Source organism: Myxine glutinosa, chromosome 1, assembly GCF_964187855.1.
Source record: "Myxine glutinosa chromosome 1, kmMyxGlut1.1, whole genome shotgun sequence".
NCBI lineage: Eukaryota > Metazoa > Chordata > Myxini > Myxiniformes > Myxinidae > Myxine > Myxine glutinosa.
The window spans coordinates 390,019,727-390,042,939 of NC_136261.1; the positions used below are offsets into that span (position 1 = coordinate 390,019,727).

A 23,213-nucleotide genomic window follows, 5' to 3' on the forward strand; every position below is an offset into this window, starting at 1 on the left:
TAAACCTTTTAACCACAATAACCCTTACTGAGAACCAACAATAATAATAATACCAACAATAATTAGGGCCGAATCCATAACACTTCATGGGTTTAATTGCACTTTCCTCATTTTGGACCAACATAATTTTTAAACAGTGAAGGCGCTTCAATATTTGGGGCTATGTTCATCATTCCATCCCTTGGTCAAAAATGAAGAAGAGCAAGAACCTTTCGAACCCACTGTGTTTAATTCTGATGGGTTCCAAAGGGTAATTCTAATGTGTTCTAAAGGGTAATTCTAATGTATTCTAAAGGGTAATTCTGAAGGGTTTTGTTCGTTTCTAGGCTTTGCCTATTTCATATTAAAAATGCCAAACTGGACCACTTCCTTTGGACACGGGGGTGCCATTTTTCTACTCTGTCTGCCTGTGGCAGCCAAACAAAATTGAAAATCATTCCGAACATTCAAAACTTCTTGACGCATTTAAATACCTTCTGTTTAGCGGTACCTAAACAAAATATTCTGGCATTTTACATCGTCTCGACCAATCAAATTTGCTGCTTGCAGACGAGTCATTTTATTTTGAGGACTGCATTGGGTAAGCTGTCCTTTGAACTCTCTAGTTACCAACGTTTGATGGAGAATATATTTTCACCCCTGTCTGTTTGTCTGTTTGTCTGTCTGCGAGCAGGATATCTCAAAACGTTACGGACTGATCCGGACGAAATTTGGTGGACAGGTTTTGTGTGTGACAAGGCCAAATTGATAAAATTTTGGCGAAGATCCAGATCTGGATCCAGATACTATAATTTTAAAGTGATTATTCACCATTGAGAGATAGGGCCAAAAACAATACACATATATACTGTATATAATGCTCAGTATGTCTCAAAAAGTCGTGGATGGATTGCGCCGAAACTAGGTGGATGAGTTCGTTAGGTCACAAGAACAAGCCAATTAGATTTTGCTTCAGGTCCGGATACGTATCCGGCCTCTCTGTGGGATATAATACATAAATACTGGGAAAACCACATTTCCAAGCTGGCCTCCAAAGCCAGTCGTTGACTGGGCATCTTCCATCGTGCAAAGTCCTTTCTGGGCACTTCTGAGCTCCTCACCACATAGAAAGCTTTGAACTGCAGCTCAATGGAATACTGCTCTCCCCTCTGGGCTGGTACTCCTGCCTCACACCTACCTCTTCTTCACGCTGTAGAAACCAAAGCTTTCAGAATCATTGGAATCTCCCGCGATGAAGCTGATTCTGAGGGCCTGAAGCTGACAGACTTCATGACTTGGCTTACAACTCGAAGTAAATGTATAGGCCTGTAGTCAAGTGGATCTGTTCTAACACCCACATTGGGTATGGGAGCAATGTTGGGTAGTCTTCAAGCACACGGAAGGTGGCCTCAATATCGAGGACTGACTTCACATTTGAGGTTGTTTTTGGGGGAAGTTTTGAACTGTGCTTTGTTGGGGATTGATCCCATGAATCATGTTTATTTTCTCTTCCTTAATCAATCCACTTTGATGCAAGTATACTGATGTTGCTGACGTGTTGGGTTATGCAAGTGATGCATCATGGCTCACTTAGCTTCCGGGTGTAGGATTTGTATTTTCCGCTGATTTTTGTCTTGCTGACGAAGCGTGTAGACGGCAATACGTGTTCGAGATTGATGCCTAGAATGCAGAATTTGCAAACATCCCCTGAGGAGCTATCAATTTATTACTTATGCATGGAGGGGCATGTAGGGTGAAGGGAAATGTGAATCGGAAGTAAATAGAGTCTGGTGGGAGAGAGAATTAAATTGGGATTAGAGCGATGTGGGAATAGTTGGGAAAAAGTAAGAGGTTTGGATGGATACAGGAGTAAGGAGGTTTGAAGGGTTCGGAGTGCACCATGATTTAGGCATAGGGATTGGGGCAGGAGGTTGTGAATTGTATCGTATTTGGGGATGTAGTAACACAATGGCCCCTTGTGAGTTCATGTCTTTAGAGAGCATCCCTCCCTCCACGTCCGTAGCTTTTTCTATCTGTCTCTACATGTTGGCTTTTGCGTGTCTGCATGAATGTGGAACATACATGAGTTATCTAGCTCTCTTTCCCCCCCACCCTTGCTCCATGGAACAGAGGACGGATAAGACATGTCGATGTTCTGGAACTATTGCGTCAGATTCAACCACCGCTGGGCTTTGGCAAGCTTTGTCCATTCCGTGTGGCTTGCAAGGTAAGAGACGCTCCTGGATAATACCTGCTGATCCGTGTGAGGATGACTCACTTGAAATTTCCGGCTTTAGTGAAATTTTCATTATGTTCAGTTTTTGTTTTATATGAGTGAGTCCTTTCAGACAGCAATTACTTCATATCTTATACCATCTGTGTACAACACACTCATGTATTACACTGTGTATGTACATACACTCATATCTTACACTGTGTGTGTACATACACTCATATCTTACACCGTGTGTGTACATGCACTCATATATTACACCATGTGTGTACATACTCATATTTTACACCATGTGTGTACATACACTCGTATATTACACCGTGTGTGTACATAAAATCAAATCTTACACCGTGTGTGTACATACACTCATATCTTACACCGTGTGTGTACATGCACTCATATTTTACACCATGTGTGTACATACACTCATATATTACACCATGTGTACATAAACTCAAATCTTACACCGTGTGTGTACATACACTTATATCTTACACCATGTGTGCACATACACTTATATCTTACACCGTGTGTATACATACACTCATATACAGACTTGGCATTTAATATGGAATATTTTTTTTGTTGGGGTGAACTTACTTTTCAAGATGTCTTAGAACCAAAAGTTCATTGGAATTTTGTTGAAATTATTCTAGATTTTGTTAATGTGACCTTTAAAAGAAACAAAAACCACATTTGACATTTCGAAACAAATAAATTGATCCTTGAAAGTGATGTAAACTGACATCGAACTCAATTCATGGACAGTACTGTGTTAAACTTCTGTGCGTTTTCCAGAAGTATCTCTTTATTTTGCACATTAGCCAATTTTTTTTTAACAAAAACAAAAGTTAAATTACGACTGGGATTACGGACAGTAAAATTACAGTTCAGTACTTCGTGTAACCCCCACGAGCATTCAGGATAGCACATACACGTTGAGGCATGCTGTTCACGAGATTTGCCAAGGTTTGGACAGGAATCGCTTGCCATGCAGTGACAATAGCCTGCTGCAGTTCACGCACAGAGATCGGCTGCTGGCCCAAGTGGTCGATTTGACGCGTTAATTCTGCCCACAAGTTCTCTATCGGATTCATATCCAGGGACATGGCAGGCCACTCCATATGCTCTACACCACGGTCAGCAAGAAAGTGTTGGATCATGCGAGCACGATGAGGCCGTGCATTGTCATCTTGGAAGACAAAGTTTCCTCGAAAGACTGCACGAGCAAATGGAAGCAATGTTTCTTCCAGAATGGCCCTGTACTTGAACTGGTTCAGGTTTCCATTCAGAACAACCAGGTCAGTTTTGCCCCCTGCATGAAAAGCAGCCCAAAGGGTCACCCCACCACCTCCAGCTTGGACTCTTGGCACTAAACAATCTTTGTTGTAGGCTTCATGCACTTGTCTGCACACTCGGACGTGGCCATCTTGACGATAGACCAGAAATCTAGACTCGTCACTGAAGATCACGTGATTCCAGTGTCCTGGCTGCCATTGACGGTGCTCTCTGGCCCACTGCAATCGGCGCTGGCGGTGTTGTCTGGTCAGGCGTGGCTTTCTCAGGGGACACCTGGCACGATAGCCTGCTTGAACCAGTCGTTGGTTGACTAGCCTTCTGGATACAGGCACATTTGTCAGTTGCTGCCACTCAGCCCTAAGCCGATTAGCTGACTTGGTATGGCCATTGCGGACTAACCGGTGCAGCTGGCGATCATCCCTCCTTGTGGTTCTGCGGGGACGTCCTGGCCTCGGTATTGGAGTAGGGACACCCCTCTGAGCATTTCGTTTCAGGATCTTTGACACCTGACCTTGAGTGATGCCATACTGCCGAGCAATAGCACGCTGTTTCATGCCGTAATTTCGTAAAGCCACCACTCCATGACAAACAGCATTCTTGAGTTGACGGACCATCTCCAGAGGAAGCGGCAATAACTTTTGGAGATGTGCAGCAGTTGTTTTCCACTAATACAGAACGCAACCAACCTTGTATACCCGACTGTGAAGCCAATCATCAAATGCACCTGTCCGTACATTTTGCCACGCCACCTGTGATATAATCCTGTTGTTGTCTTCTTGCTGCGACAGACAATCAGTGACATGGTCCTTTTAACAAATAAATCACCAAAGTGGAAAAGAAACTCACCAGATTGATATACTGGGTTAAGAAAGTAAACCCAAGTCAAGAAAAATAAAATATTCCATATTAAATGCCAAGTCTGTATTACTCCGTGTGTGTACATGCACTCATATATTACAACATGTGTGTACATACTCATATTTGACACCATGTGTGTACATACACTCATATATTACACAGTGTGTGTACATACACTCATATATTACTCCGTGTGTGTACATGCACTCATATATTACACCATGTATGTACATTCTCATATTTCACACCATGTGTGTACATACACTCGTATATTACACCGTGTGTGTGCATTCACTCATATCTTACACCGTGGGTGTGCAACACACACACACACACACACACACACACACACACACACACACACACACACACACACACACACACACACACACACACACCGTGTGTATATAATGCACAAAGAATTTTAAATGGCATATTTTCGTTAGCTCATTATGCAATGTCTTTTGCTTGGCAGGCAAAACGAGTGCGCAACGCAGGACGGGAGTGCATTTTGTTAAGGCTCAACTGTCTCTCGGTGAAACTTTTCCCTTTGAAAACCTGAAACTGGACAGTGAAGTTTTTGGGACCGATAAGTAAATTTCTCTGCGTAATTACATCAGCCGCCATTCTCACTCCATGAAATGGGAATTTGGAATTGGGGGCAAAAGCGCCTGTTCAAACCACTTCATTCTGTGGCTTTCATTCCCCACCCAAATCCACATATGAAAGTGTGTGATGTAACAGTGCCAGAGCAATACGGTAAAAAAACCGATTGCTCGATGCCAAAATTGGACCATTGAAGAGATATTGTTGGGATTATTAAGGACAAGGCGAGGGTGTTTTCATTGCTCGGGGAATGAAAAACGATGGAAAAGTGTGGAAATTGTTTATCCAAGGCTCATGATTGAGCTGGTGAGGATGAGATTTGCACCTGTAGTTGGCATGTGCTGAGGTCACGTGGTACAGGTGCCATCTTGGAAAAACCGAAAAACTTTTCACCTCTATATGTCCGGCATCACTCCATGGATAAAAATTAAAGGCGGCTCATTGTAAAGTACTTCCCATGGCCATGGGGAATAACATATGTTAATGATGATATCATATGTGCCTATCTTTTGACGTCATACATCGACAAGTAGAATGCTTGATGCAATCAGCACGAAATTTCCTGAGCATGATCGAGGGATAAATTGGTTGATCAAAGAAATTGATGACATCATCCGTCACGTGGTTTGGCCGCCATATTTTTACGGCATAGCCCGTAGGGTAATGCAATCTGGAGCAGCGTTTGTCTGCCCATCTAACAACAACAACAACAACAACATGCATTTTAAGGCCATTTCCCCTGCTAGAGCGGGGGTTAGCCTTGCGGTCCCCATGACAATCTTCTCCATCTTGCCCTATTTTCTGCATCTCTCCTTGTTAACCCCCTTGCCCGCATTTCTTCTTCCACCATCTTTGGCCAAGTCTTTCTCGGTCTTCCCCGTCTTCTACTTCCTTCTACATTCATTTCCATCACTCTTCTCAACCAGTCACTTTCATCCTTCCTCAACACATGACCAAACCATCTCAACCTGTTCCTCTTCACAACATCAATCACAGGCTCTATTCCCATCATTTTTCGCAAATCATCATTTGTCTTCCTCTCTCTCAACGAAACTCCGCACATCCATCGAACCATTCGCATTTCCAGCCTTTCCAACCTTCGTTGCTGCTCTACGTTCATTACCCATGTCTCGCTCCCATAAATCATAACACTTCTCACACATGCAGCATACACCTTTCCCTTCAGCTTCAACGACACTCCCCTCCTCATCAGCACGCCACTCAGTTCCCGAAAATTCTTCCATGCACATCTCACTCCAGCAACCGTTTGCCGAGTCTGATCCACCTTCTCCATTCAGCATGTCTCCGAGGTAGCAAAATGTTTTCACACCTTCCAGCTTCACGCCATCTCCACGATCCAACTCAACATTTCCGCCATCTGCAGCTCCCTCTGTGCACACCTTACATTTGAATGTAGCTGCCACACTGGTTAATGACCCTCTCAGACCACTACATTTTTGATGAACCCACTCAGCGCACATTGTACATTCAATGGAGTTCACTCAGACACCCTTCCTGCACACAGCACACGGCCACTTCCCAGTTCTTTCCACCTCACCACATGCTTCACCACTTGCCATCACCTTCGTCTTTCCGATATTCACCTTCAGACCTTTTGTCTCCATACATTCCTTCTATTTGTTCATCTTTTCCTTCAGTCCATCCATACTTTCCGCAATCAACACCAGATCATCTGCATACAACAACTCCCACGGTAAACCCTCCTTTACGTTCTGAGCCAGCACCTCCATCACAGCTACAAATAGTAGTGGACTTAGTACCGACCCCTGATGCACTTCCACCTTCACGTCAAACTCACCACTGTTCCCGCCCTTCGGCCTTACAGCTGTGCACGCTCTTTTGTACATTGCCATCACTACTCTGATCAACCATTCCTCCACTACTAACTTCCTCATTGCCCATGTCAATACTTTGCGTGGAACCCTATCGAATGCTTTCTCCAGATCAACAAACCCAAGAAACAACTTCTTCCTCTTCTCCATGTACTTCTCCTGCAACTGCCTCACAATAAAAAGCGCGTCTGTCATTCCTCTTCCTGGCATAAAACCAAACTGCATTTCGTCGTCTTCACTTTCTTCCTTATCCTCCTCTCCAACACCCTTTCCAATACCTTCATTCCATGCTCCAATAACTTTATCGCTCGGTATGAGCCACACTCTAGAGGGTCACCTTTCCGCTTGTATAGAGGGATGAGGTACTCAGTTCCCAAGCCACTGGAATGCGGCCTTCTTTCACCACCAGATTACAGATCTCTGTCATTCTCTTCATACCCCAACTTCCTGCTCCCTTCAACATATCTCCCACAACTCCCGTCGGCCCTCCTGCTTTTCTACTCTTCAATGCTTTTATCGCTTCCTCAACTTCCTTCTCAGTTATCTTCTCTGCCGGTCCTAAAACTGGGTTACTCTCTATGTTGCCATCCCATTTATTCTCTGTATTCAACAGCATTTCCATATATCTTTTCCATCTTCCTTTAATTCATCTGGGTCCACAACGATTTGTCCCATTTCATCCTTCAAGCAACTCACCCCCATCACATCACACCTCTCTTTCACTATCTGCTTTGCAATCCTGAATACTGCTCTCTGACCCTCTTCCGAATCCAAGCGTTCTCCGAACATTTTCCTCCATGCCTCCTGCGCCTTTGCTACCTCTTTCTTTGCAGCCTTCCTGGCTGCCTTATAACTTTCATGCTGTGCTGTTTCTGCTCCAGTACCCTTCGCCTTCTGCCACTCCTTGAACTTCTTCCTCTTCTCGTCAATCCTCTTTCCAACTTCATCATCCCACCACCATGTTTCCGAGTGCCTCGGTGGTCCTTTTGTCCATCCACATACCTCACCAACGGCTCCCAACAGACTAGCTTTCATTGACATCCAACCACTTTCAAGCTCAACTACATCATCCTCTACCCTACTCAGCCTCTCTTTTAATGCCTCCCTTACTGTCACCTCTTTCAACCTCCACACCTTCATTCTCGGTTGGTACTTCACCCGCCGAGCTCTCCTCACACCTTTCACCCTTATGTCGCAGACAACCAAGTGGTGCTGTGAAACAGCCTCCTCCCCCGGGATCACCTTTGTGTCCCGGAGGTGCCCTCTGTCTCACCTACGCACCATCAGGTAGTCAACGGTTGTCGTCGACCCACCTGACGTGTATGTAACAAGCTTATTATCCTCTTTCTGGAACTGAGTATTACAAATCAACAAATCAGCTCCATCAGCAAACTCCAAAATCCTTTCACCTTCTCCATTTCTCACACCATATCCGTAACCCCCATGAACTCCCTCAAAACCATCCATACTCCTTCCCACATGTCCATTTAGGTCTCCTCCTACCACAACAACTTCCTCATCTTTCACGTTTTCCATCAGCTTCTCTATCGCACACCAGAACTTGTCCTTCTCTTCATCGCTCCGACCAACCTGCGGATCATATCCCGAGATGACGTTCACCAAGAGCTTTCCAATCATCATTTTCACCATCATCAACCTATCACTCACTCTCGTCACACTCACCACACTGTCTACAAACTCCTCAGAAAACAGGACACCAACACCATTCACGCCCTCCAGGCACCCTTGCCACACAAACTTGTATTTCTGTCCCTACCTACCCTTCACCATTCTCACACCACTTCCCTTCCATCTCGTCTCTTGCACACAACATATGTCCACTCTTCTTCTGACCAATACTTCCACCACTTCTCCTGATCTCCCTGTCATTGTCCCTACATTCCATGTCCCAAACCTCAGAAACCGATCTCCACTTCGGGCTGTACCCTGCCCATATGTAATTGTAATTGTCATGGTTCTCTTTTTGAAGCAATGTTTTTATGGCCGGATGCCCTTCCTGACGCCAACCCTCTTAGTCGTCTCTTACGACACGCAGGGATACGGTGTACCTATTCTAATCCAGGGTAAACACTGGGAAACGTTTAAAACATGGAAATTCTGGGGGGGGGGGGGGGGGAGGGTGTGGGGGGTTGGGGGGCATCACGGCTCCGGGGTCCCCGTCAGCACCACGCCACGTTTGCCAGGTCAGCACCACACCCTTGGAAAGGACTTCGATGCACGTCGGCCCGGTCGGCCCAGAGCCTGGCGCAAAGTCCAAGGACATCAACACGTCATCCGATAACAGCTCCGGTTGGTGCGAACCACTCGGTCAATGGCGTGAACCAGGTCCCGACACGCCCTTGCTCGCTTGGCCCAGATGAAGGCCTCGCTGGGTGTTCTCCAAACAGGGGCAAAATCGCCCAAGCCGCGCTGGATTTCGGCAGCGGAAGCCTTGCTCTCACGGCCCCGATGAAGGCCTCGCTGGGTGTTCTCCAAACAGGGGCAAAATCGCCCAAGCCGCGCTGGATTTCGGCAGCGGAAGCCTTGCTCTCTCGGCCCCGATGAAGGCTTCGCTGGGTGTTCTCCAAACAGGGGCAAAATCGCCCAAGCCGCGCTGGATTTCGGCAGCGGAAGCCTTGCTCTCTCGGCCCCGATGAAGGCCTCGCTGGGTGTTCTCCAAACGGGCAGAATCGCCCAAGCCGCGCTGGATTTCGACAGCGGAAAGCAGCCACGAAGCGACGATATTCGGTCGGGCTTTTCATTGAATCTATGCTGCTGAATATCACACACGTCGGCCCGGTCGGCCCAGAGCCTGGCGCGAAGTCCAAGGACATCAGCACGTCATCCGAAAACAGCTCCGAAAAACATTTCCCTCCGAGCTGCTCTTGAACCTCGTCAGGAATCATCCTGGTTCGTCTCAGGCCTCCACGTCCTAGCGCAGGAAACTGCAAGCTGCACTGCCCGTGGGCGGGAACTAGGCCTTGTCTGCCCATCCGGTGTATGCAATTTTATATGTCCCTCACAAATGTCCACCAATCAGAGCTGAGGATCTGGTCACATGACAGGGGGACAGCAAATCCTCCACTCAGCATATCCAATCTTGGCTACGCCGTTGTTAGACTCTCGGTCTTGTTTTTGTCTATCTGCCTGTCTGGCAATCAAACAAAATTTAAAATCATTCCAAACAGGAAACTTACTGTTTCTGCTCTTGCTTCTCCTCTATGTGCTCTCTTCAACCTGCACTGCACCTGAGGTCACCTACTATCTGACTGGAAGAGGGCTAATTTTATTCCCCTACAAAATAAGGGCGCAAAAATGGATTCACTAAACTATACAGACCAGTAACTTGAGTCTCAAATTTAAACAACTCGCAACGATACCCGCCCTGCGGGTGGGGCTTTAGATGGGAGGCCCAAATTAAAAGGCAAAATATCAGAAATTGAAGGCTTTTTTTATTTTAAACAATTTATAGAAACATCGGTTAAATCATATCACACGCAAATCATCAAAATCTAAACAGTATTTGTAGAATTTCAACAAAAGCCACATCACTTCATATTGGTAAATATTATTCCATCATGTTTGGAAAAACTGGAAAATTGGAAAAATTGGAAAAATTGAAAATTGGGAAAACAATATAGCTTATTTTACTCCAGGGGGTCCCAGGATTACCCACCCATAATATCATTGCGATCGGTTCAGCCGTTTTTGTGGTACCTGGAAACAGACAGATAGACAGACATTTGGTGAATTATAGTAAGATGTCAGAGACTCAATCATTGCAGCTGGCATCAAGACTTTCCACTTATCGAGCAGTCTCATCTCTTTCCACAATTTACCACTCGGAGAGGTTCGGTCTCTTGAGATTCTGGGCCTCACCATCGGGCACAACCGCTCCTGGGCAACCCATGTATCCAAGCCGTTGTGTCTCCAAGGCCAGCTACAGACTGGTGGGCATACAGCTGAAGTGCAAGACTCACCAATCTCCCATTCCAGACAGGTTGATCACCTTCGTTTTTTACTTCCGAAAATCAAAGATTTTTCAAGTATCTTGCTTGGTCTTGTGCGTTGGTCTGTCTGTCTGTCTGTCTGTCTGTCTGTCTGTCTGTCTGATGGTTGGCAATCGCCTACAGGTCACGATTTTAAACCGATCTTCACGAAACTTTACCAGATGGTAGAGTTTAGAGTTGGTCATAAGGAAGAATCCAATTGATTATGAGGTCAAAAGTTCAAAAGGTCAACATAGGCCAAGGGTCAACAACTTTGTCAAATTTCTAAAATCCTCAATTTTCATCCGATTGACTTGAAATTTGAAGAGGATTTCCATACAAGTCCATTGAATTCAACGACCAATTTTCTTTGAGGTCAACATTGGTCAAAAGGTCAACATAGGCCCAAGGTTAACATCGGCCAAAGATCAATAACTTATTTTATGGATTTCCCAAGTATCGTGCTATGCATGACGCATTTCTTGTTTTGTTATTTTTTTTCCTGTCCCTATTTCAGTCTTGCTCACTCTGCTCGTTCAATGTTCTGACACACCTCAATTCCTCAACGATGCATGCAATTATGCCAGCGACCTGCTCCTTGCTAAGCTTGTTGAAAGGCATTCTCAGGTGGTACAATCCTACTCTTCCCTCCAGGGCTTAAATGTGGTCGTGCACCATGCCATCCTCCACTTCTACCCAAGTTGATCTTTTCGACTCCCATTAACTGTCCCTCTCCAATCTCTCTTATGCACAGGTTACTATGTTCCGTGTTTCTCCCCTCTTCTATTTTCTTTCATCATTCATTCGTTAATTCACTTCCTTAATTGTTAGATCCACCTATGTCTTCCTGTTTGTGTGTTCGTCCCTCCGTCAAACTCCTGTTCTCTTCTTCGATCAAGGGAGGCGCAAAGTGCCCCTCCCTTTATATGGGATCGTTTCTCGGGATGCAGTTTTAACATGGGCACTGAAAACTCGTTTCTCGGGTTCTACTGGACGAAATTTGCTGAAAAATTCAGAAGTAAATACTTTGTACGTCGAGATAATTTTTTATTTCAATTTCAGCAACGTCTGTTTCCGCATTCTCGAGTTTTTTTTTTTTAAACCCTCAAATTCACGTTGGTGTCTGTCCGTCTGTCCGTCCCATTCATCGTTTCTATAGTTTGCCACATGGCACATACCCTTACATAAAGGGGCCTTTCCTATGCCCCTGGCATTTTCCCCAATAATGCCCCTTCTTTTCCACAGTTTGCCACATGGCACATACCCTGATATAAAGGGGCATTTTCTATGCCCCTGGTATTTTCCCCAATAATGCCCCTTCTTATCTATAGTTTGCCACATGGCACATACCCTTATATAAAGGGGCCTTTTCTATGCCCCTGGCATTTTCCCCAATAATGCCCCTTCTTTTCTATAGTTTGCCACATGGCACATACCCTTATGTAAAGGGGCCTTTTCTATGCCCCTGGCATTTTCCCCAATAATTCCCCCTTCTTTTCTATAATTTGCCACATGGCACATCCCCTTATATAAAGGGGCCTTTCCTATGCCCCTGGCATTTTCCCCAATAATTCCCCTGCTTTTCTATAATTTGCCACGTGGCACATACCCTTATATAAAGGGGCCTTTTCTATGCCCCTGGCATTTTCCCCAATAATAATAATAATAATTCATTTATTTTGTATAGCGCTTTTCCAGAAGCCCAAAGGCGCTTTGACAGAGTGGCAAACATAATGCATAACAATACATGAAAACAACAATTGCAAAAAGACAAGAATCAATAGGGAAATATTTAAAGCAAAAGGAGGGAGAAGGAGAAGAGATAGTCAGGGGTTAAATGCTGTGGGTTGAATGTTGAATGCAGTGTTGAACAGGTGGGTCTTTAGTGATGTTTTGAATGTGGTGAGTGAGGAGGAGTCTCTGATGGTGTGAGGTAGTGAATTCCAGAGGGTGGGAGCAGCGATGGAGAAGGCCCTGTCCCCCCAGGATCTGAATTTGGTCCGGATGGAGGGGGTCAGGAGGTTGGTACCAGCAGAGCGGAGGTTGCGGGTGGGAGTGTGTCTGGAGAGGAGGTCAGCCAGGTAGGATGGGGCCAGGTTATGGAGGGCTTTGTATGTCAAGAGGAGGATTTTGTACTGGATTCTCTGGGGGATGGGGAGCCAGTGAAGCTTGTAAAGGACGGGGGTGATGTGGTCACGGGTCCGGGAATGGGTGAGTAGACGGGCAGCGGAGTTCTGAATGTATTGGAGTTTATTGGTGATTTTTGAGGGTGAACCATAGAGGAGGCTATTGCAGTAGTCCAGACGGGAGGTGATGAAGGCGTGGATGAGGGTTTCTGCAGCCGTGGAGGAGAGGGATGAGCAGAGACGGGCAATGTTTTTCAGGTGAAAGAAGGCTGACTTTGTGATCTGTTTAGTGTATTTGTCGAAGGAAAGGGTTTGGTCAAAGATGACGCCAAGATTCCGGATGAGAGGGGAGGTGGATACTGGGATACCGTCGATGTTGAGGGCAAAGTTATGGGTGGATTTTGTGAGCGTTTTTGGGCCAATGATGATTATTTCAGATTTATCACAGTTAAGCTTGAGGAAGTTGATTTGAAGCCAGGATTTTATTTCAGTGATGCAGTTTGTCAGGATAGAGTGGGTGTCGGTGGAGACGGACTTGGTGGAGATGAAAAGCTGGATGTCATCGGCGAAGCAGTGGAATTGGAGACCATGACGGCGGATTAAGTGACCGAGGGGGGACAGGTAAAGGATGAAGAGGAGGGGGCCAAGAACTGAACCTTGGGGGACACCTTGGGGGAGGGGAGCAGTGGGGGATTTGCAGTTATTGATGGAGATGAACTGGCATCTGTCAGAGAGGTATGATTTAATCCAAGAGAGGGCAGTGCCGGTAACGTTAAAGGTGGATTCAAGTCGGGTGAGGAGGATAGTGTGATCGATGGTGTCAAAGGCAGCGCTGAGGTCGAGGAGGACGAGAATGTTGAGGTTGCCAGCGTCAGAGGAGAGGAGAAGGTCGTTGGTGATTTTGAGGAGAGCAGTTTCAGTACTGTGGTTGGAGCGGAATCCGGATTGGAATGTTTCATACAGGTTATTGGCAGAGAGATTATGTTTGAGGTGAGTGGCTACAGCGCGTTCCAAAACTTTTGACAGAAATGGTAGGTTGGAGATGGGTCTGAAGTTGTTTAGGGTGTCAGGGTTTAGACCAGGTTTTTTTAGAATGGGGGTAACAGCAGCAATTTTGAGGGAAGGTGGGACGATGCCTGTAGACAGGGAGGAGTTTATTGTTGCAATGATAAGTGGAGAGAGAGCAGGGAGGGAGGCTTTGACAAAGCTGGAGGGGATGGGGTCAAGAGTGCAGGTAGCAGTTTTCATTCCTATGAGGAGTTCAGAGAGGTCAGTAGGGGAGATTGGGGAGAACCGAGACAGGGGATGGCAGGACAAGGGGGGGCAGGTGGTTGGAGGGGGAGCGGGTGCAGCGGTGGTCAAGCTGTTGTAGATGTTGTCAATTTTGCGTTGGAAGAAAGAGAGGAAGGAGATGCAGTTGTCTACTGTGAATGACTGGGTGGTGGTGTTCAGGGGGCGGAGGAGTTTGTTTATTGTCGAGAAGAGTGCTTTTGGGTTTCCGGAGCCAGAGTGGATAATTTGAGAGTAGTAGGCAGAGCGGGCGCGGGAGAGGGCATCTTTGTAGTGTTGTAGGTGGTCCTACAACACTACAACACTACACTGTAGGTGGTCCAATAATGCCCCTTATTTTCTATAATTTGCCACATGGCACATCCCCTTATATAAAGGGGCCTTTCCTATGCCCCTGGCATTTTCCACAATAATTCCCCTGCTTTTCTATAATTTGCCACATGGCACATACCCTTATAAAAAGGGGTCTTTTCTATGCCCCTTGGCATTTTCCCCAATAATTCCCCTCCTTTTCTATGATTTGCCACATGGCACATGCCGTTATATAAAGGGGCATTTTCTATGCCCCTGGCATTTTCCCCAATAATTCCCCCTTCTTATCTATAGTTTGCCACATGGCACATACCCTTATATAAAGGGGCCTTTTCTATGCCCCTGGCATTTTCCCCAATAATGCCCCTTATTTTCTATAATTTGCCACATGGCACATCCCCTTATATAAAGGGGCCTTTCCTATGCCCCTGGCATTTTCCACAATAATTCCCCTGCTTTTCTATAATTTGCCACATGGCACATACCCTTATATAAAGGGGTCTTTTCTATGCCCCTTGGCATTTTCCCCAATAATTCCCCTCCTTTTCTATAATTTGCCACATGGCACATCCCCTTATATAAAGGGACCTTTTCTATGCCCCTGGCATTTTCCCCAATAATTCCCCTGCTTTTCTATAATTTGCCACCTGGCACATCCCCTTATATAAAGGGACCTTTCCTATGGCCCTGGCATTTTCCCCAATAATTCCCCTGCTTTTCTATAATTTGCCACATGGCACATCCCCTTATATAAAGGGACGTTTCCTATGCCCCTGGCATTTTCCCCAATAGTGCCCCTTATTTTCTATAGTTTGCCACATCGGACATACCCTTATATAAAGGGGCCTTTCCTATGCCCCTGGCATTTTCCCCAATAATGCCCCTTATTTTCTACTTTGCCACATCGGACACACCCTTATATAAAGGACCTTTCCTATGCCACTGGCATTTTACCCAATAACGTCCCTTCTTTTCTATAGTTTGCCACATGGCACATCCCCTTATATAAAGGGGCCTTTCCTATGCCCCTGGCATTTTACCCAATAATGCCCCTTATTTTCTATAGTTTGCCACATCGGACATACCCTTATATAAAGGACCTTTCCTATGCCCCTGGCATTTTACCCAATAATGTCCCTTCTTTTCTATAGTTTGCCACATGGCACATACCCTTATATAAAGGGGCCTTTCCTATGCCCCTGGCATTTTCCCCAATAATGCCCCTTATTTTCTATAGTTTGCCACATCGGACATACCCTTATATAAAGGGGCCTTTCCTATGCCCCAGGCATTTTCCCCAATAATGCCCCTTATTTTCTATAGTTTGCCACATCGGACATACCCTTATATAAAGGACCTTTCCTATGCCCCTGGCATTTTACCCAAGAATGTCCCTTCTTGTCTATAGGTTGCCACATCAGACATACCCTTATATAAAGGATCTTTCCTATGCCCCTGGCATTTTACCCAATAATGCCCCTTCTTTTCTATAGTTTGCCACATCGGACATACCCTTATATAAAGGGGCCTTTCCTATGCCCCTGGCATTTTCCCCAATAATGCCCCTTATTTTCTATAGTTTGCCACGTCGGACACACCCTTATGTAAAGGATCTTTCCTATGCCCCTGGCATTTTACCCAATAATTCCCCTGCTTTTCTATAATTTGCCACCTGGCACATCCCCTTATATAAAGGGACCTTTCCTATGGCCCTGGCATTTTCCCCAATAATTCCCCTTCTTTTCTATAATTTGCCACATGGCACATCCCCTTATATAAAGGGACGTTTCCTATGCCCCTGGCATTTTCCCCAATAGTGCCGCTTATTTTCTATAGTTTGCCACATCGGACATACCCTTATATAAAGGGGCCTTTCCTATGCCCCTGGCATTTTCCCCAATAATGCCCCTTATTTTCTACTTTGCCACATCGGACACACCCTTATATAAAGGACCTTTCCTATGCCCCTGGCATTTTACCCAATAATGTCCCTTCTTTTCTATAGTTTGCCACATGACACATCCCCTTATATAAAGGGGCCTTTCCTATGCCACTGGCATTTTACCCAATAATGCCCCTTATTTTCTATAGTTTGCCACATCAGACATACCCTTATATAAAGGACCTTTCCTATGCCCCTGGCATTTTCCCCAATAGTGCCCCTTATTTTCTATAGTTTGCCACATCGGACATACCCTTATATAAAGGGGCCTTTCCTATGCCCCTGGCATTTTCCCCAATAATGCCCCTTATTTTCTATAGTTTGCCACATCGGACATACCCTTATATAAAGGACCTTTCCTATGCCCCTGGCATTTTACCCAAGAATGTCCCTTCTTGTCTATAGGTTGCCACATCAGACATACCCTTATATAAAGGATCTTTCCTATGCCCCTGGCATTTTACCCAATAATGCCCCTTCTTTTCTATAGTTTGCCACATCGGACACACCCTTATGTAAAGGATCTTTCCTATGCCCCTGGCATTTTACCCAATAATGTCCCTTCTTTTCAATAGTTTGCCACATGCCCCCTTATATAAAGGGGCCTTTCCTATGCCCCTGGTCTTTTATCCATTAATGGCCCTTATTTTCTATAGTTTGCCACATGGCACATACCCTTATATAAAGGGGCCTTTCCTATGCCCCTGGCATTTTCCCCAATAATGCCCCTTATTTTCTATAGTTTGCCACATCGGACATACCCTTATATAAAGGGGCCTTTCCTATGCCCCAGGCATTTTCCCCAATAATGCCCCTTATTTTCTATAGTTTGCCACATCGGACACACCCTTATGTAAAGGATCTTTCCTATGCCCCTGGCATTTTACCCAATAATGTCCCTTCTTTTCAATAGTTTGCCACATGCCCCCTTATAGAAAGGGGCCTTTCCTATGCCCCTGGTCTTTTATCCAATAATGGCCCTTATTTTCTATAGTTTGCCACATCGGACATACCCTTATATAAATGGGCCTTTTCCTTTTCCCCAGGCATTTTCCCCAATAATGCCCCTTCTTTTCTATAGTTTGCCACATGGCACATACCCTTATATAAAGAACCTTTCCTATGCCCCTGGCATTTTACCCAATAATGTCCCTTCTTTTCTATAGTTTGCCACATGGCACATACCCTTATATAAAGGGGCCTTTCCTTTGCCCCTGGCATTTTCCCCAATAATTCCCTTCTTTTCAATAATTTGCCACTTGGCACATACCCTTATATAGAGGGGCCTTTTCTATGCCCCTGGCATTTTCCCCAATAATTCCCCTTCTTATCTATAATTTGCCACATGGCACATCCCCTTCTTTAAAGGGGCCTTTCCTATGCCCAGGGCATTTTCCACAATAATTCCCCTGCTTTTCTATAATTTGCCACATGGCACATACCCTTATATAAAGGGGTCTTTTCTATGCCCTTTGGCATTTTCCCCAATAATTCCCCTGCTTTTCTCTAATTTGCTACATGGCACATCCCCTTATATAAAGGGGCCTTTCCTAATTTCCTATGCCCCTGGCATTTTCCCCAATAATTCCCCTGCTTTTCTATAATTTGCCACATGGCACATCCCCTTATATAAAGGGACCTTTTCTATGCCCCTGGCATTTTCCCCAATAATTCCCCTGCTTTTCTATAATTTGCCACATGGCACATCCCCTTATATAAAGGACCTTTCCTATGCCCCTGGCATTTTCCCCAATAATGCCCCTTCTTTTCTATAATTTGCCACCTGGCACATCCCCTTATATAAAGGGACCTTTCCTATGGCCCTGGCATTTTCCAAATAATTCCCCTCTTTTCTATAATTTGCCACATGGCACATCCCCTTATATAAAGGGACGTTTCCTATGCCCCTGGCATTTTCCCCAATAGTGCCCCTTATTTTCTATAGTTTGCCACATCGGACATACCCTTATATAAAGGGGCCTTTCCTATGCCCCTGGCATTTTCCCCAATAATGCCCCTTATTTTCTACTTTGCCACATCGGTCACACCCTTATATAAAGGACCTTTCCTATGCCCCTGGCATTTTACCCAATAATGTCCCTTCTTTTCTATAGTTTGCCACATGGCACATCCCCTTATATAAAGGGGCCTTTCCTCTGCCCCTGGCATTTTACCCAATAATGCCCCTTATTTTCTATAGTTTGCCACATCGGACATACCCTTATATAAAGGACCTTTCCTATGCCCATGGCATTTTACCCAATAATGTCCCTTCTTTTCTATAGTTTGCCACATGGCACATACCCTTATATAAAGGGGCCTTTCCTATGCCCCTGGCATTTTCCCCAATAATGCCCCTTATTTTCTATAGTTTGCCACATCGGACATACCCTTATATAAAGGGGCCTTTCCTATGCCCCAGGCATTTTCCCCAATAATGCCCCTTATTTTCTATAGTTTGCCACATCGGACATACCCTTATATAAAGGACCTTTCCTATGCCCCTGGCATTTTACCCAAGAATGTCCCTTCTTGTCTATAGGTTGCCACATCAGACATACCCTTATATAAAGGATCTTTCCTATGCCCCTGGCATTTTACCCAATAATGCCCCTTCTTTTCTATAGTTTGCCACATCGGACATACCCTTATATAAAGGGGCCTTTCCTATGCCCCTGGCATTTTCCCCAATAATGCCCCTTATTTTCTATAGTTTGCCACATCGGACACACCCTTATGTAAAGGATCTTTCCTATGCCCCTGGCATTTTACCCAACAATGTCCCTTCTTTTCAATAGTTTGCCACATGCCCCCTTATATAAAAGGGCCTTTCCTATGCCCCTGGCCTTTTATCCAATAATGGCCCTTATTTTCTATAGTTTGCCACATCGGACATACCCTTATATAAATGGGCCTTTTCCTTTTCCCCAGGCATTTTCCCCAATAATGCCCCTTCTTTTCTATAGTTTGCCACGTGGCACATACCCTTATATAAAGAACCTTTCCTATGCCCCTGGCATTTTACCCAATAATGTCCCTTCTTTTCTATAGTTTGCCACATGGCACATACCCTTATATAAAGGGGCCTTTCCTTTGCCCCTGGCATTTTCCCCAATAATTCCCCTGCTTTTCTATAATTTGCCACGTGGCACATCCCCTTATATAAAGGGGCCTTTTCTATGCCCCTGGCATTTTCCCCAATAATTCCCCTCCTTATCTATAATTTGCCACATGGCACATCCCCTTCTTTAAAGGGGCCTTTCCTATGCCCCTGGCATTTTCCACAATAATTCCCCTCTTTTCTATAATTTGCCACATGGCACATACCCTTATATAAAGGGGTCTTTTCTATGCCCTTTGGCATTTTCCCCAATAATTCCCCTGCTTTTCTCTAATTTGCTACATGGCACATCCCCTTAGATAAAGGGGCCTTTCCTAATTTCCTATGCCCCTGGCATTTTCCCCAATAATTCCCCTTCTTTTCTATAATTTGCCACATGGCACATCCCCTTATATAAAGGGACCTTTTCTATGCCCCTGGCATTTTCCCCAATAATTCCCCTTCTTTTCTATAATTTGCCACATGGCACATCCCCTTATATAAAGGACCTTTCCTATGCCCCTGGCATTTTCCCCAATAATGCCCCTTCTTTTCTATAGTTTGCCACATGGCACATACCCTTATATAAAGGGGCCTTTCCTATGCCCCTGGCATTTTCCCCAATAATGCCCCTTATTTTCTATAGTTTGCCACATCGGACATACCCTTATATAAAGGGGCCTTTCCTATGCCCCAGGCATTTTCCCCAATAATGCCCCTTATTTTCTATAGTTTGCCACATCGGACATACCCTTATATAAAGGACCTTTCCTATGCCCCTGGCATTTTACCCAAGAATGTCCCTTCTTGTCTATAGGTTGCCACATCAGACATACCCTTATATAAAGGATCTTTCCTATGCCCCTGGCATTTTACCCAATAATGCCCCTTCTTTTCTATAGTTTGCCACATCGGACATACCCTTATATAAAGGGGCCTTTCCTATGCCCCTGGCATTTTCCCCAATAATGCCCCTTATTTTCTATAGTTTGCCACATCGGACACACCCTTATGTAAAGGATCTTTCCTATGCCCCTGGCATTTTATCCAACAATGTCCCTTCTTTTCAATAGTTTGCCACATGCCCCCTTATATAAAAGGGCCTTTCCTATGCCCCTGGCCTTTTATCCAATAATGGCCCTTATTTTCTATAGTTTGCCACATCGGACATACCCTTATATAAATGGGCCTTTTCCTTTTCCCCAGGCATTTTCCCCAATAATGCCCCTTCTTTTCTATAGTTTGCCACGTGGCACATACCCTTATATAAAGAACCTTTCCTATGCCCCTGGCATTTTACCCAATAATGTCCCTTCTTTTCTATAGTTTGCCACATGGCACATACCCTTATATAAAGGGGCCTTTCCTTTGCCCCTGGCATTTTCCCCAATAATTCCCCTGCTTTTCTATAATTTGCCACGTGGCACATCCCCTTATATAAAGGGGCCTTTTCTATGCCCCTGGCATTTTCCCCAATAATTCCCCTCCTTATCTATAATTTGCCACATGGCACATCCCCTTCTTTAAAGGGGCCTTTCCTATGCCCCTGGCATTTTCCACAATAATTCCCCTCTTTTCTATAATTTGCCACATGGCACATACCCTTATATAAAGGGGTCTTTTCTATGCCCTTTGGCATTTTCCCCAATAATTCCCCTGCTTTTCTCTAATTTGCTACATGGCACATCCCCTTAGATAAAGGGGCCTTTCCTAATTTCCTATGCCCCTGGCATTTTCCCCAATAATTCCCCTTCTTTTCTATAATTTGCCACATGGCACATCCCCTTATATAAAGGGACCTTTTCTATGCCCCTGGCATTTTCCCCAATAATTCCCCTTCTTTTCTATAATTTGCCACATGGCACATCCCCTTATATAAAGGACCTTTCCTATGCCCCTGGCATTTTCCCCAATAATGCCCCTTCTTTTCTATAGTTTGCCACATGGCACATACCCTTATATAAAGGGGCCTTTCCTATGCCCCTGGCATTTTCCCCAATAATGCCCCTTATTTTCTATAGTTTGCCACATCGGACATACCCTTATATAAAGGGGCCTTTCCTATGCCCCAGGCATTTTCCCCAATAATGCCCCTTATTTTCTATAGTTTGCCACATCGGACATACCCTTATATAAAGGACCTTTCCTATGCCCCTGGCATTTTACCCAAGAATGTCCCTTCTTGTCTATAGGTTGCCACATCAGACATACCCTTATATAAAGGATCTTTCCTATGCCCCTGGCATTTTACCCAATAATGCCCCTTCTTTTCTATAGTTTGCCACATCGGACATACCCTTATATAAAGGGGCCTTTCCTATGCCCCTGGCATTTTCCCCAATAATGCCCCTTATTTTCTATAGTTTGCCACATCGGACACACCCTTATGTAAAGGATCTTTCCTATGCCCCTGGCATTTTATCCAACAATGTCCCTTCTTTTCAATAGTTTGCCACATGCCCCCTTATATAAAAGGGCCTTTCCTATGCCCCTGGCCTTTTATCCAATAATGGCCCTTATTTTCTATAGTTTGCCACATCGGACATACCCTTATATAAATGGGCCTTTTCCTTTTCCCCAGGCATTTTCCCCAATAATGCCCCTTCTTTTCTATAGTTTGCCACGTGGCACATACCCTTATATAAAGAACCTTTCCTATGCCCCTGGCATTTTACCCAATAATGTCCCTTCTTTTCTATAGTTTGCCACATGGCACATACCCTTATATAAAGGGGCCTTTCCTTTGCCCCTGGCATTTTCCCCAATAATTCCCCTGCTTTTCTATAATTTGCCACGTGGCACATCCCCTTATATAAAGGGGCCTTTTCTATGCCCCTGGCATTTTCCCCAATAATTCCCCTCCTTATCTATAATTTGCCACATGGCACATCCCCTTCTTTAAAGGGGCCTTTCCTATGCCCCTGGCATTTTCCACAATAATTCCCCTCTTTTCTATAATTTGCCACATGGCACATACCCTTATATAAAGGGGTCTTTTCTATGCCCTTTGGCATTTTCCCCAATAATTCCCCTGCTTTTCTCTAATTTGCTACATGGCACATCCCCTTAGATAAAGGGGCCTTTCCTAATTTCCTATGCCCCTGGCATTTTCCCCAATAATTCCCCTTCTTTTCTATAATTTGCCACATGGCACATCCCCTTATATAAAGGGACCTTTTCTATGCCCCTGGCATTTTCCCCAATAATTCCCCTTCTTTTCTATAATTTGCCACATGGCACATCCCCTTATATAAAGGACCTTTCCTATGCCCCTGGCATTTTCCCCAATAATGCCCCTTCTTTTCTATAGTTTGCCACCTGGCACATCCCCTTATATAAAGGGACCTTTCCTATGGCCCTGGCATTTTCCCCAATAATTCCCCTTCTTTTCTATAATTTGCCACATGGCACATCCCCTTATATAAAGGGACCTTTTCTATGCCCCTGGCATTTTCCCCAATAATTCCCCTTCTTTTCTATAATTTGCCACATGGCACATCCCCTTATATAAAGGACCTTTCCTATGCCCCTGGCATTTTCCCCAATAATGCCCCTTCTTTTCTATAGTTTGCCACCTGGCACATCCCCTTATATAAAGGGACCTTTCCTATGGCCCTGGCATTTTC

General features: G+C 44.9%; 1 protein-coding gene across 2 annotated transcripts in view; it reads left to right on the forward strand.

Moving 5' to 3' along the window:
- Positions 1-23,213, forward strand: part of LOC137416337 (voltage-dependent L-type calcium channel subunit alpha-1D-like) — a 476,095-nt gene that overhangs the window by 198,442 nt on the left and 254,440 nt on the right. For both annotated transcript variants that reach the window (XM_068101884.2, XM_068101890.2), the window contains exon 34: positions 2,110-2,206. In XM_068101884.2, the coding sequence (XP_067957985.2) occupies positions 2,110-2,206 (97 nt within the window). The remainder of the gene's footprint in view (positions 1-2,109; positions 2,207-23,213) is intronic.